This window comes from Tachypleus tridentatus, chromosome 8 (genome assembly GCF_004210375.1).
Source record: "Tachypleus tridentatus isolate NWPU-2018 chromosome 8, ASM421037v1, whole genome shotgun sequence".
Lineage (NCBI taxonomy): Eukaryota > Metazoa > Arthropoda > Merostomata > Xiphosura > Limulidae > Tachypleus > Tachypleus tridentatus.
In genome coordinates this window covers 120463622-120478587 of record NC_134832.1, presented here as the reverse complement: position 1 = coordinate 120478587, position 14966 = coordinate 120463622, and the positions used below count along the sequence as shown (strand labels likewise).

At 32.2% G+C, this 14966-nt stretch overlaps 1 protein-coding gene across 4 annotated transcripts in view; it reads left to right on the top strand.

Moving 5' to 3' along the window:
* The window catches only part of LOC143223347 (lysine-specific demethylase 4A-like), a 93990-nt gene that overhangs the window by 37161 nt on the left and 41863 nt on the right, over positions 1-14966 (top strand). For all 4 annotated transcript variants that reach the window (XM_076451223.1, XM_076451224.1, XM_076451226.1 and 1 more), the window contains 5 exons: positions 4125-4248; positions 5260-5494; positions 6259-6362; positions 7388-7525; positions 14301-14479. In XM_076451223.1, the coding sequence (XP_076307338.1) occupies positions 4125-4248; positions 5260-5494; positions 6259-6362; positions 7388-7525; positions 14301-14479 (780 nt within the window). The remainder of the gene's footprint in view (positions 1-4124; positions 4249-5259; positions 5495-6258; positions 6363-7387; positions 7526-14300; positions 14480-14966) is intronic.

Sequence of the window (14966 nt, the reverse complement as noted above, 5' to 3'; positions counted from 1 at the left end):
AATGCTCTACGACAGACCTCAGGGCTGTATTCTGAGTGTCACACTTTTCATTATAAAGATTAATGCTATCATTGAACAGCTACCCCCTACAGTTGCAAACGGTCTTTTTGTTGATGACTTTCACATTTCATGTCAGTCATCAAACATGAGGTTTATTGAACGGCAGCTACAAACTGCAATCAATCAGATACTGAAATGGACCACGACAAATGGTTTTAAACTTTCACTTTCTAAAACCATTTGTATACATTTCTGCTGCAAACAGGGAATCCACTCAAATCCAGAACTCTGTCTTGATGATGATGTACTTCCTATCATCTCTGAGGCAAAGTTCTTAGGTCTTATGTTTGATTGTAAATTAAACTTTACATTGCATATCAAGCAACTTCATATCAAATGTCTAAAAGCATTGAACATTCTCCATGCCCTCTCTTCTACTTCTTGGGGAGCAGATCGATACTTTATGCTCAAAATTTATCGTGCCCTCATCTGATCCAGACTTGACTATGAGTCTGTTGGTGGTTTATGGTTCTTTCAGAACTTCAGCATTGAAAATGTTGGATCCTGTCTATCACCAGGGGCTTTGGCTTTTCATTGTAGCTTTTTGTACTTCTCCCTTGCAAAGTCTGTATGTGGAATCTCATGAACCCCCTCTGTATATTCGCCATTAGCATCTGCCTCTAATGTATGCGTCCAAACTTCGATCGTTACCACAGCATCCTACCTGGAATTGTTTTTCCAACCACAATGGACCACACGTTTTAATAACAGAAAATCTACCATTGTTCCTTTTAGTCTCCGTATCCAGGCACAATTAGAGAAATTTGATTTATCCATGAATAACATTGCAGTTTCTTCAAATCAGCCTATTCCACCATGGCAAATTACTGTCCCCAATTGTGACCTATCTTTGAGTCATCTGAGGAAAGCAGATACACCCGATTGGAAATATTGCTCTTTCTTTGCTGAACCTCTTTCATATAATCCATCCATTCCTATATATATACAGATGGTTCCAAATTGAGTGACTCAGTGAGCTCTGCCATGGTTTGTTGACAGTTCAGTTGTGGCACGCAGACTCTCCCTACAGTTTCTGTCTTCACTGCCAAATTGTATGCGATCTCTCTTGCCCTAAATCATATTGAACTAATGCAATATACAAATTGTACAATATATACGGACTCACTCAGCTGTCTATTAGCCTTGGAATCATTTCATGATAGTCACCACCTTCTTCTCATCAATATCGAAAACAGACTGGCCCATCTTTCTCTCTCATCTGTCTCCATACAATTCTTTTGGATATCAGGTCATGTTGGTATTTGTGGGAATGAGCTGGCTGAGAGAGCAACAAAGTCTGTCTGTTCTGGATCTATCATTCCAGTACTCATTCCATACATGGACTGTGGTCAAGTTATCAAATCCAGACTGTACACCAGATGATAGGCAACCTGGAATGAGCAATGCAATAACAGGCTTTTTCAAATCAAACCTTCTCTAGGTATTTGGTCCTCTTGCTTCTGTAAGGATTGAAGACAGGAGGTTGTTTTGACAAGGCTACACATTGGTCACAGTTTTTTAACCCACCACTTCCTTTAATCTGGTACTGCTGCACCAATGTGTGGTCCATGTGACATTCGGATTACAATCATCCACATTTTATTATCATGCCGTCATTACAACCTAGAATGACGACACCATTTTAAAGATATTTGTAAGGCAGGTTTGCCCTTGACTTTGGCCCATGTTATAGGTGATACTGCCCATCTCACTTATGTTTTTACATTGGTCTTTTACACTTAATTTAAGGTTTTTTATTGGATTATATAGTGTTTTAGCATGATTTCTTTTACTCATTTTAATGTTTTAACACAATTTCTTTTACACATTTCAGTTTTTATTTTGACTTGAATCCAGGACTGGAAAGGCCAAATTTGGGTGATTGACTGCAAATTTGATCTTGATGCTTAAGTCTTCCTGGCATGCCTTAAATTTACACATTTTAGTTTTTCTTTTTCTTTTGAACTGAACCCAGGACTGGAAAGGCCAACTTCAGGTGACTGACAGCAAGGGTGTACTTCTTGCTTCAGTCTTCCTGGCAGTTCCTAATTTTACATATTTCACTTTTTACCTTAATTGCTTTATACCTATACTGTGCCACATCTTGTCTGGCACAGATAGCCTTGTAGCTTTGTGCCAGTAAACATTGAATACCTACCTACCTACCTCGGTGTTGACTGTGTTGGGGTTGTGTGCCTGTGAAAGCATGCTCTTGGTATGGAAGTTCTTATTCCCTGCTGGCACCTATTCTTAAGTTAAAGATAGAGGACTTTCTTCGTACCACAAAACTGATGTACATTTCTAGATGGTACCAGGTGTTGATTGAGAATGAACTCCACAGCTTGTTGTGTCCTAACCATTCTATACTGGGGAATCCCATTATTTCTGTTGCTTATCTTAGGGTGCATCCTTATGTTTTTCAACCTTTTTGACACTTCACTAACAGGTGAATAGCATACTTGGCTCATGAGCAGTGCTGTTCCCACAGTTATGTTGTACTTAGTTTCTTCTCACACTCTATGGTTTTCCTTTGGATGTTTTGTAAAGGAGGATTAACTTCTTAATGTGGCATTCTAGCATTTTTTGAGAGAAGGTACAGTATAATTTCAGTAGTTAACATTTTCTTAAACTGAAAATGAATTTTCAATAGATACTTACCTCCTCATATTTCCAACTTATTCTCCCAATGTCTTGTCTGGTTTGTGTTGTTCTGACCAATTGTGAAGTGTTTAACAGCTGCAAGATTAGAGAGGGTGCTAGTTTATGATATGGGTAGTGTCAGCCTCCTATTGGTGGAGGGCTTATGCATAATCATTGCATGTTAGTGCACTAGTATATATTATGTTAACAAGTAAGTGGGAGTACCAGGGATAGTGGCAAGCAAACATTTGTGTTGACAGAAGGCGATGTAAGTGGTAAAAGTATTTTTGAGGGAAGGTTAGTATCTATTGGAATTGTATTTTCAGTTTTGGAAATGAACTTTTTTGTGATGTTAATTTGTTTAACAACTTACTTTTCTTAATAATATGATTTAAATCTTTTTAATCAAAATTCATAGGTATTTAGATTTTTTTGCTTTTATTTGAAAGGATGCCATAAACTTGTTCCATCATGAATTAAATTTCTGTTCTATAATGCATATACTGCATTTTATAATTTTAATATATTATCTCAGTTATTAGGAAATGTAGATGGTACTTGTATTTTCTACCAAAAGTTACAAAACTTTCCTAACACACTGTCTTCCTGATTAGCCAGGCAATTGTTCTGGGATTGATGCATAATTAGGGAAGGTGAGGTTACTATTCTAATATATTTCAACAATGACTAATTGCACTGTTACAAATAGTTTTAAAACAAAATTGTGTTTTCATCTGTATTGTTCTACAACCAACAATTTGGAAACTGCTGTATTATACAAGTGAAAAATGTGCATCTCAAAATCCTGTGACTATGTGTGTATGTATTAACTCATCAAGATAATTTCTTAACATAGTAAAACTTACTAATATAATTATTTTAATTTTTTCTTTGAAATAGTCTGCTTTGGTTAATTTTTTAACAAAGATTAATTTCTTTGTTGTGAATGTCAGCCTACACTCTTAAAAATATTGTTTCTTTGTTGTGAATCTCAGTCTACACTCTTAAAAATATCAGTATGGTTCTTTTAGCTTATAGTTATAATCTTTAATGTTTTCACAAACTTCTTGTTGGCCCAGCATGGTCAGTTGGTTAAGGCACTCGACTTGTAATCCAAGGGTCACAAATTCGAATTCCTGTCATACCAAACATGCTCACCCTATCAGCCATGGGGGCATTATAATGTGATGGTCAATTCCACTATTTGTTGGTAAAAGAGTAGCCTAAGAGTTGGTGGTGGATGGTGATGACTAGCTGCCTTCCCTACAGACTTACACTACTAACTTAGGGATGGCTAGTGCAGATAGCCCTCATGTAGCTTTGAGAGAAATTCAAAACAAACCAAACCAATCTTCTTGTTTGATTTAGTCCTAATACATTTGGACACATACTTAAAATTTACTATGTTTTTAATCATTTTTCAGGTATAAAACTCCGAGACATTTTGATTATGAGGATCTTGAGAGAAAATATTGGAAGAACTTAACATATAATTCCCCTATCTATGGAGCAGATGTGTCAGGATCATTGTATGATGAAAATGTAGAAGTAAGATTAATGGAACAGTATTATTTCTTTTGCATATATATTTGAGGTAATATTTTAGCATCATTCCTGTTAAATTTTTGTGAAAAACTCAAATTATTAAAACTGTTATATTTTGATAGCATCACTTGTTTTTGTTTTTTGTATGTATTAATGCAAATTAAGTAGAAAAATGTATTGATAAATTATTTTTACTGAAATTAATTCTAATGGTAAGTTGCAAAAATAAAGAAATTTTTACATGGTAGTTTGTGTAAAATTTCTTATTGCTGATTTCATTAGTTTTCAAAAGATAAGTTCTTGTGGAGTCATTATATAGAAATAAAATTGCTAAGAGAAACAAGTACATGTATTACTTGAAATTTACTTAAAAAAAAAAAAAGAGGAAATCCTGCCTGACTCAAGTTATCTGTATTTTGATGGCAACTTTGTAATCTGAAAAGGTACTTCTGTGTTACTGAAGATGTGTTTTTTGATATTCCAGTGGATATTTCTTGCAAGCAGTGACTTACTTAATTTCATTTTCTGTGAATAACAGGTTATTTTTCAGTTTATGTAAATTGATAATTTTAGGGAAAGCATTTTTCTTTATCAGTTCATGTTATTGGGATTATTTTGAACAGATGCATTTGGTGCATTTCTTGATATAGTTTAAAGTTCTTGTGGGGATTTTATTCTTGTTATAAGGTTTACTTGTAACAACAATGTGAGTTTTGAATGCTTTTAAAGCCGACAGATAACTTAATAAGAGAATGTAAGCATCAATACATGTTCTTCTGCTACTCTATTCTGTCAATTTTGTTCAACGTGAAAACTTTTGCTGAAATAAATTATATTTATAAATATTATTAAATGTGTTTACTTTACTAAGAGATAACACGTAACCTAGACCATTCAAGATTTGTTTTAATAGTAACTTGTCATTAAAAATTTATTATTCTGTCATTGTACTGCGTGAAGTGTTTATAAAGAAATGAAAAAAAATCTAACTTCTTTTATATATTTGTTTTGTAGGAATTCAATATTAATCATCTTAACACAATATTGGACCTTGTAGGAGAGGATTATGGAATTCGTATTGAAGGGGTTAACACTGCTTACCTTTACTTTGGAATGTGGAAAACTACATTTGCATGGCACACAGAAGACATGGAATTGTACAGCATTAACTATCTTCATTTTGGTGCTCCAAAATCATGGTATGCTATACCACCAGAGCATGGTCGACGACTTGAAAGGTTAGCAGCAGGTAAGTAAATAAATTATTTTTGCATTGATTGGTCCAAGTGCCCTTGTAATAATTGGAATAAAATTGATTTGTGGAGAAAAAAATTGAAACATTTTATTTCAAATTTATAACCACTGCCAGTAGCATTTTATATATTAAATCTGCATACAAGTTTGGTCAGTTTGAGTGACTGTAACTGAAACTGTACTTGCTATAAGTAAATGTAGGAAGCATATCTTCATGAAGTTTGGCAAGATGTTAGAAAACAATGCAAATAAGTTGTACACTCACACACACACAAATTGTTTAATTAAGTCGTTTTACTAAAAATGTGTCTGTGAATTTACAAAGTTTTTACCAAGTAATTTGGAATGAAGGGTGATTTTCATGCTAAAAGTAAGAATAAGAACAATGTTCAAATAACTTGGTACCTACTTGTGCATATTAGTTCTATCTTCTTTTGCAAAGCTTAAAAGAATATGTAGTTTACTGTTCTGCTTGTTTTTTAAGTACTATGTAAAATTCAGTGTATCCATTATCAATTTTTTGTTCCATGTTTTGTGTGCATTATCTGTTTCTCTGGTCTTGGTTTAATAATTCTACTTGCTACATATTGCACTTAAGTTGCTTAATTGGTTATGGTAACAGAAACTGTGGACTCATCTTTTCTGCTTTTGAGATTGTTAAGATAACCATCTATATGAAATATCAATTTTGTAAATAAGTGTTGTTTTGTATATAAAATTTTTGGTTGAAATTTTTACATATTTTGATTGTTTTTACAGGATTTTTCCCAAGCAGTTCTCAAATCTGTCCTGCTTTTCTGAGGCACAAAATGACAGTTATTTCTCCACAAATATTAAAACAGTACTCTATCCCATTTAATAAGGTGAGCAAATCATTACTTTAATCTATACTTACAGAAACTTCTTTCTTGTATATTATCTTGTTTGGTCGAGCAGAAATGGCAAAGCCTCAGTGACAAGTAGGGAGTTCACTTCCTATAATTCATGTTTTCTGAAGTGTTGGTTGACTTCTGCCATCTTTTCTGTATTGTTTTTATGCTGTATTAGTTTTTTGTAGTTTGAACAATTTAAGTATGTTGGTGTTTAAATTTAAAACATAGAATACATATTATTACAATTCCATAGAGGAAAATATGGTTGTTTTACAAAGACATTTTTGCTGTTTTTCTAATACAGTTACATAAAATGATTAAAAAAATGCATTTCTAGGAGAAGTATTTGCTTCACTTACTCAAAAGAAATGCTTTTACATGTTTTTGTGTATTTAATTATAGCTTCCATGAAATTTTGAGAAATCAATTCTTGTAATCACTTCATGTTACTGTTCATCATGCTTAGGATATATGCTTCTTCTCTATATTTTTTGCAACTTTATCTGTTCTTCTTTTGTTATCTGTCACATTACAGTGGTACAAGTCATTTTACTTTAGTGTCTTGGAATATTGTACCTTTGGTATAACTGCAGTATCTTTGAGCCACTAAATTGAAAATTATTTACTATAAACAAACAAAACAAAAAACACTAAATAGAGATCTGATGAAGCAGTTCAGTATTTGTATTTTTTCATAGGTAACAGTCATGGAATTTTTTTATATTAAAGGCTTTGACTGAAAAATATTAAGTAATTGGTTTACCTGGCTATTTATTCATAGATCACTAAGTACCTTATACCTTTATAGACTTGAGTGTTTATATTATTTTCTTTAATTTCCATCATAACTTTTGGTGTCGATTGTAATGATCAGTTAGTTTCTTTCTTGTTTGTATGAATTCAATGGTCATGACATTTTTTGAACTGATAAAATATGTTAGTGTGAATTATTGTGCAGTAATTCAGTAGTGAGAGTTTCAGTAACTGCAGTTTGTAAGTATTTTATACATTTCTAGATAACACAGGAACCTGGGGAGTTCATGATTACATTTCCATATGGTTATCATGCTGGGTTCAACCATGGATTTAACTGTGCTGAATCAACTAACTTTGCATTGATAAGATGGATAGAGTATGGAAAAAGAGCATTACAGGTTGGTTACTTTGTATTTTCTACAGATGTAAGTAACTGAGTTGGCGACCTATATTGTAAGTAACTGAGTTGGCGACCTATATTGTAAGTAACTGAGTTGGCGACCTATATTGTAAGTAACTGAGTTGGCGACCTATATTGTAAGTAACTGAGTTGGCGACCTATATTGTAAGTAACTGAGTCGGTGACCTATATTGTAAGTAACTGAGTCGGCGACCTATATTGCAAGTAACTGAGTCGGTGACCTATATTGCAAGTAACTGAGTCGGTGACCTATATTGCAAGTAACTGAGTCGGCGACCTATATTGCAAGTAACTGAGTCGGCGACCTATATTGCAAGTAACTGAGTCGGCGACCTATATTGCAAGTAACTGAGTCGGCGACCTATATTGCAAGTAACTGAGTCGGCGACCTATATTGCAAGTAACTGAGTCGGCGACCTATATTGCAAGTAACTGAGTCGGCGACCTATAATAAAAATTAAAAACGTGTGGATTTTTTTAAAATCATTAACCTAAATTATGTTTAACCTTTTTTCTTTTCAGAACAGTATTTTGGTCAAGATATGATACAGTAAAAGCTGGTTCCATGTGCCTTGTGCATAACTTTGCATACAGTTTTACTTTTGCAAAGTAACTAAATATCTTAATACTACTATGGTCACGCATATTGCCATGTGTCTTCGTGGTGGTGTTTTGGATGTGCTAATGTTAAAGTGGGTGACAGTGTTTAGCTCTTTGTACTTTCTGTACTTGTGATGATTCGTGACCTGAATGTTTTGTTGAATTCTGTAGAGGAGTTTGTTCCATTTGAGGGTGGGAATTTGAGGCTGAAACCACTTCTGTTCCAATATACCAATTAAAAAGGTGTGTTAATAGAGTTTACAGCTAATTTTTCTCTTTTTCTTCTTCATCCAAGGTTTTTGCTGGAATTACTTTTTAAGGCATTGGATAATTCAAATGGTTTTCTTACTTTGATTTGATTAAGGAGATTAAGCAGGTATCAGTATTGCAGTAGTTGTTTTTACTCTTTACTGTAACTCTTCTGTGTTACGTGCTTTCAGTATTCAATATACCATTTTTTTTATTTGATGTAGCATGTTTATATCCAGATCATCTATATCTTATCAGCACTTCATTTGTTGTGAGAGGTACAGTGAATTTCCTCCTTGCATCTTGCTTTGTTTTCTTCAAAGAGGTGACTGTTTTGTCCAGATTGTCTTTTGTGTCTTGTTTGTGCAGCATATTGCTACATTGTTTGTACACCTGTTTTTCCAAGAAACTTTCAAATGTCTTTTAGTTCAATATATATAGAGCTCTATTCATCTAAAGTATAGCTCCTTATGTTATTAAGATTCTTGAGTTTTCTACGTTTATTATGTTTCTTAAACCACTTACAAGTGTTACAGATTTCGTCTCACTATCTTTGTCATCTTGTACTGTGTTTGATTGCAGCAGTTTGTGTTTACCTGCAGATATTCTACAAGCTGTTTTGTGGAAGTTTTCTCATACTTTTAGCAGTCATTATTTGCATCATATACTGTGAGGTTTGATGTAATGATTCAAAGTAATCTTTGCCAGTTTTAATTTTGCAAATTCTTCCTCATTTTATTCTCTTCTGTATGGTTGTTAATGAAATGGATCTTTAATGGGTTATTTGCACCAAAATAAAATATAAAAAGCTTTCATAACAGAAGAAAGTTTATTTTGGCCTTCACTATTTATACCTCCCATAAATTGATTTATCTGAGAGCTTTGTTGCCAGTGCATGATCATGTTGTCTAATGTTTAGCCTGTAATACCTTGTCTACATGATATCATCTCTGATTCAATGGGAGTAGTTTCCATGGGAAGTTTTTCACTTGGGTCAGTTACATTGATGTGCCAGGTTTAACCAGTTCCAGCCTGATATCACAGATTTTAACGTGGGTCAAAATTACATCAAATTTTGAAAAATTATTTGTGAGGTGTTCTCAAAGCTATTCCAAAACAATATTGTAAGTGATATGCTAATATTTTAGAAATCCTTTTGATGTAAGTTTTATTAACAGTTACATTGGGGGTTTGGTCGAATTGGCTAAGTTAATGACCCTAAATTGACCTTTATCATTTCTTTATTATAACAACCACTGAAAGAAAAAACAACAACCCAGGTAAGTACTTTTTTTCATGTGTGTTTATTTATTATTATTATTATTATATAAATAACTAAAATATAAAAAAGAAACTTTTTAGGTTTGCTAAAATAAATAATATTAATAATAATGTTTAATGAGGTATTATCATAAGTACTCTGTATGTATTATGTAATTTGATACCATAATATGAGTTTTATGTGATTTGCAATTTATATGGTGGAAATAATGGTTAGACACTGTACAAAGGGCTATAAAACAAAACTTAATTATAAATAGTTGTATACTGTAACAAGCTAAGCTTCATAGGAAAAACAGTTGTGATTTTCTGTTACAGTTTGCAGTCATTCCAGAAAGAAAATAGGAGAAATTTATAACTATTCCATAATTTTTGTGGTGGTTACAAGGTTGGTAAAATTAACTGACTGCATATAGAATTAATGTAAAGAAAATAATAGATTAAATATTATTACATATCATACTTCATGTCTGTTTTTGAAGCTTCTGATATTGTGTGCATAATGAAAAGTTTCTGAAAGGTTGCACGTGTCTCCAAAAAGAAATTGTAACATGCCTCAAGGACACTGTTAAAAAAAAATCCTGTTTTTAATAATTTTAAGTGTTGTTTGTTTTTCTCAGTTGTGTTAAAAAAATCAAACTAAGTAAAAATCCAAAATTATCTGGCATTCTTTTTTCTCTTTTAAATGTGGAAATTAGCATTCAGATTTATTATGTGGATCATTAATGTGTTCTGAAAAATCAAAATTAACAGTTAAATTTTTGATTGACCAAGTCAAGCATTGTATAACACTTTACTTTTACCCTTCATTCTATTAGTTCATTTTATTTTGATGTTAATTCTTTTGCTGTGGAGCCAATCAGTCTGACCAACCTTTTAACCTCAAGTGATTATCAGTTTTCATATTATAACTTTTAATGTTTTGTGTAAGCTTTCTGTATACATTGTCTTTTGTACACAAAAAAATAATTTTTAATTAATGTTTTTACAAAGAATTTGTCTTTTAATATATGTAGTTAGTCTGCTGCAAATGCCAAGTGATTTTGATATTAAGACTAAAAATACTTTTGTATGAATATTACCAAATTTCATTTGCATAATCTCTTATATATCCTAAATACATATTAAATGTTTTTTACATTAAAACTTATTCAATCTACTCATAATCTGTGAGCATTTGGTTGGTTTGACCAACCTTGTAACCACTTTTAAATAAATAATAAAAAGAGAGTACGAAATAAATCCAGTTTATTTTATCTTTATGGTATGACTCCAACTTTTAATCTGGATAATGCAATTGTATACCGTAATTACATTAAAGCTTGTAACACTATACATTTATTATACTTAAATTTATTTTTTTCATTTCCTTTTGATCCATGTCTCAGTTATAGTCTTGTTACACAAGATGTTAATCACAAATGTGTAACTCACATTGTTGTATCAAATTATGTAATGCAGAAACTACTTAGGAGTATACCTTGTGAAGAACTTTAATTATTTTTTTATTATCTTTTCTAATATAAGACTTTTTTACATTTTAGTTACATGATAAGAAATGTAGTACTTGTGTGGATCCTCTTTCCTGTTGACCATCATGGAATCTTAAACCTACCTATTTTTCATATTAACGGTATTAGTAAATACAGTTTTATGTAATTAAATAATGCACCTGAGAACACTGAATATTACCATGCACAAAGAAAACAAGGTTCTGTAACTATCACTTGAGACACAACTGAACAAATTACTACTACAAATGAAAAAAGCCAACACAATTTCACAAACACTTTATTCCTACCTACGTAAAACTGACTCACACACACCGCAAATATACGGCATCCCCAAACCTCATAAACCAGATTGTCCATTACGACCAATAATGTCCATATATGAATCGTTTAATTACAATCTTGGTAAATACATAGCATGGGCATTCTCCAAATATGTAACATCAGCCAGCTCATTCATCAAAGACTCTTTTAATTTCAAGTCTAATCTAAATCAACTTAATCATAAAGCCTTAATGGCCAGTTTCGATGTTATATCCCTCTTTACAGAAGTTCCAACCACTGAAGCCTGCAAGATAGCCTTAGAACTCTATATCCGAGACCCTAACCCAACTATAGAAATTCCCAGTAACCAGTTAGCAACCCTCATAGAATTCACCACGATAAAGACAAACTTCATGTTCAACAACCAAAACTATATACAAACAAATGGCCTAAGCATGGGCAACCCAGTATCACCAGTTCTAGCCAATATTTTTATGACACAAGTTGAAACACAAGCAATTAACACAGCATTACATCCACCACTATACTGGTACAGATATGTAGATGACACGGTTCTTGATTCAAATCTCCAGAACACATACTTAATTTTTTCAATCACATTAACTCTATACATCCCAACATTAACTTCACATGTGAACAGGAAGAAAGCAATCAAATATCATTTCTTAACCTCAAAATTACAAGAACTGACACACAATTCAAAACAGAAATCCACCGAAAAATCACCCATACTGGACTATACATTCCTTGGGACTCAGCACATGAAACAAAACAAAAACTCAATATACTAAGAAACCAAATAAACACAGCCATAAAACTATGCTCACCAGATAAAATTAATGATGAATTAGACAAAATAAAACAATACTTCATCAGCATCAATAAGTTTCCTCCACAAACCGTAGAAAACATTATACGCACACACCTAGACAGAAAGCAAAATCAACCAACTAAAGTAAATACAGCTCACGAATCAAAAAACCACGAAACCATATATTGCTGTATACCATATATTCCTGACATCAGCAAACAAATAACCAACATTTGGCAAAATAAACCAACTAAAGTAAATACAGCTCACGAATCAAAAAACCATGAAACCATATATTGCTGTATACCATATATTCCTGACATCAGCAAACAAATAACCAACATTTGGCAAAAATTAGTAACAAAATATGACATTCCAGTTAATACCAAATTTATTCAAAAACCCGTCACAAAACTGAGGTCTATATTATGTAAAAACTACACTGACAAACACCACACCAACATTATTTATAAAATACAATGTGATAACTGCCACGACTTCTATATTGGAGAAACAAGTAGAAAAATTGAAACCAGATTCAAAGAACACAAAAGTCACCTTCACACGTTTTCGAACACTGCAAGTCAAATAAACACAACATAACCATAGAAAACACTCAAATACTAAATAAAGAAACAAACATAAACAAACGCAAAAATTAAAGAAGCCTTACTTATACAACAACTTAAACCAAAATAAACCAATATAAAGGAACGCTTTATACCTATATTAATATAATAAAATAAATAAAATTATATATTTAAACATCTAATACCGCCCTCTACATTTCGACACACAGTTACACAACCCCTTTCAAACATGTGGTCAGCTTCCGGTCAGTTACCTCTTTCTTTGTGAATCTGACGATGACCGGAGAAGGTCGAAACATTGTTCGCTCTTCTATGTAAAATATTTTCTCAACCCAAACGAGCCGTTTTAGCATATAAAAGGCTGGAATATGCTTGCACTTTCTAGTTGGAGGCAGTGTATTGTCATTTCTGCATATGTTTTCATAAAAATTAGTAATTCATAAATGTCAAAATGTTTAAAATGCATGCATTTCAAACATGAAAACATGATAACCATTGATGATGATCAATCTAACTTTGAATTGTTTGGTGGTGGACTAAAGAGCAGTGAACAAATGCTATTATCAGAGTTAGTACTTAAGTAGAATCAAAATAGACAGGAGGGGAACTAATATATTTTTTAACTTTATATAGCATACAAAATAAAACAATCATATAGTTAGATTAATTGAAGGTACAAGATCAAAAAGTCTTCTGGTGGAAGAACACAAAATTTAGAAATTTACCAAAAAAAATCCTCTATGGCAAATAAACTGTGAAAAAGAATGTAATTCAGTGTTTCAATAAATATATTTATAATAGTTAACTTTAGAGGTTGTAAGTTATGAAACAAAAGGTGCAGTTAGTTGAATTTTGCAATTTTTGAAACCACTGTCTTCAAAGCTTTACTATTTTAGAATCATTTGAGCTAGAAATAAGCAAGTAATTTGTACATTTTGGAAATACCACAGTTTCATGTGTGGACAAATTTTATCCACACATTCGGGAAATTTAGACATTTCAATTTTCCAAATGAAAAATGTAGAGTTAAAATTCAGTATTAGGATTAAGAATTTGGGTGTTTTTATTACAGTATGAGAAACAAATGTTAATAAGCTTTATATGAAAATTCTGAATCTTAACATTTCAGTTGTGGTTTTATTTTGTAGGTGATATGAGGGGTGAGATCAAACAGAATTTTAATAAGTTAATATATTATTAAGTCCTTGTAAAAAGCATGATATTAGGTGGAAAAGGTGTGTGTGTGTGTATATATGTATGTATGTATGTATGTATGTATGTATATCTTAATCCTCTTTTAAAATGTAAAGTTTGTAGCTGTTAATGGTTAGTCCATGAATTTGAAAGGAATTTATATATATATATTTATACAACTTTGCACATATGATGAATATGTAAGCTAAATAAAACTTGTATAATTTCTAGTGTTCCTGTAGAAAGGATAATGTGAAAATTAGCATGGATGTGTTTGTACGCAAGTTTCAGCCAGATAGATACACATTATGGAAGGAAGGAAAAGATATGGGTTGTCATCCAGAAGATCCTGGCCGAGTGTATGCTGCTCCTCCTCCATCAAAATATGAGCTTGCTGTTGCAGCTAGGAGGTAAGAGAATGTTTTTTGAACCCTTAACTGGTAGATATAAAAATTTCTAATAAGTTTGTGATTGTTGAAGTTTTTTTGAGTCTCTAACTTTATGTGCTCAGAGGGAAGGAGTATGCAAGCCACAGCATTTAACAGAGTGCTATTTAATATATTATTGCATTATAGATGTTAAAGTTATAAATTTTTAATTTTTACCCTCACTACTAATTTAGTTCTTGGTAAAGGAGAGTAAACACCAGATACAGTATTGAGTTACTGAAAAATTAATTGTAGGTAAAACATTCAAGGTTCTAGAATCTATGCAAATGCAGTATTCAAAGTATTAAGATGGACAAAAGTGTTTGTTTATTCTGAAATAGAATGTCACGTTACACTTTGGCTCATCAGAGCCTAAATCAGACTCGTCTTAAAATCACAAACATATCTTGAGTACAGATAGATTTGTTACAGATGTTTTTGTGTACAAGAGACTTGTAGATTATTTTAA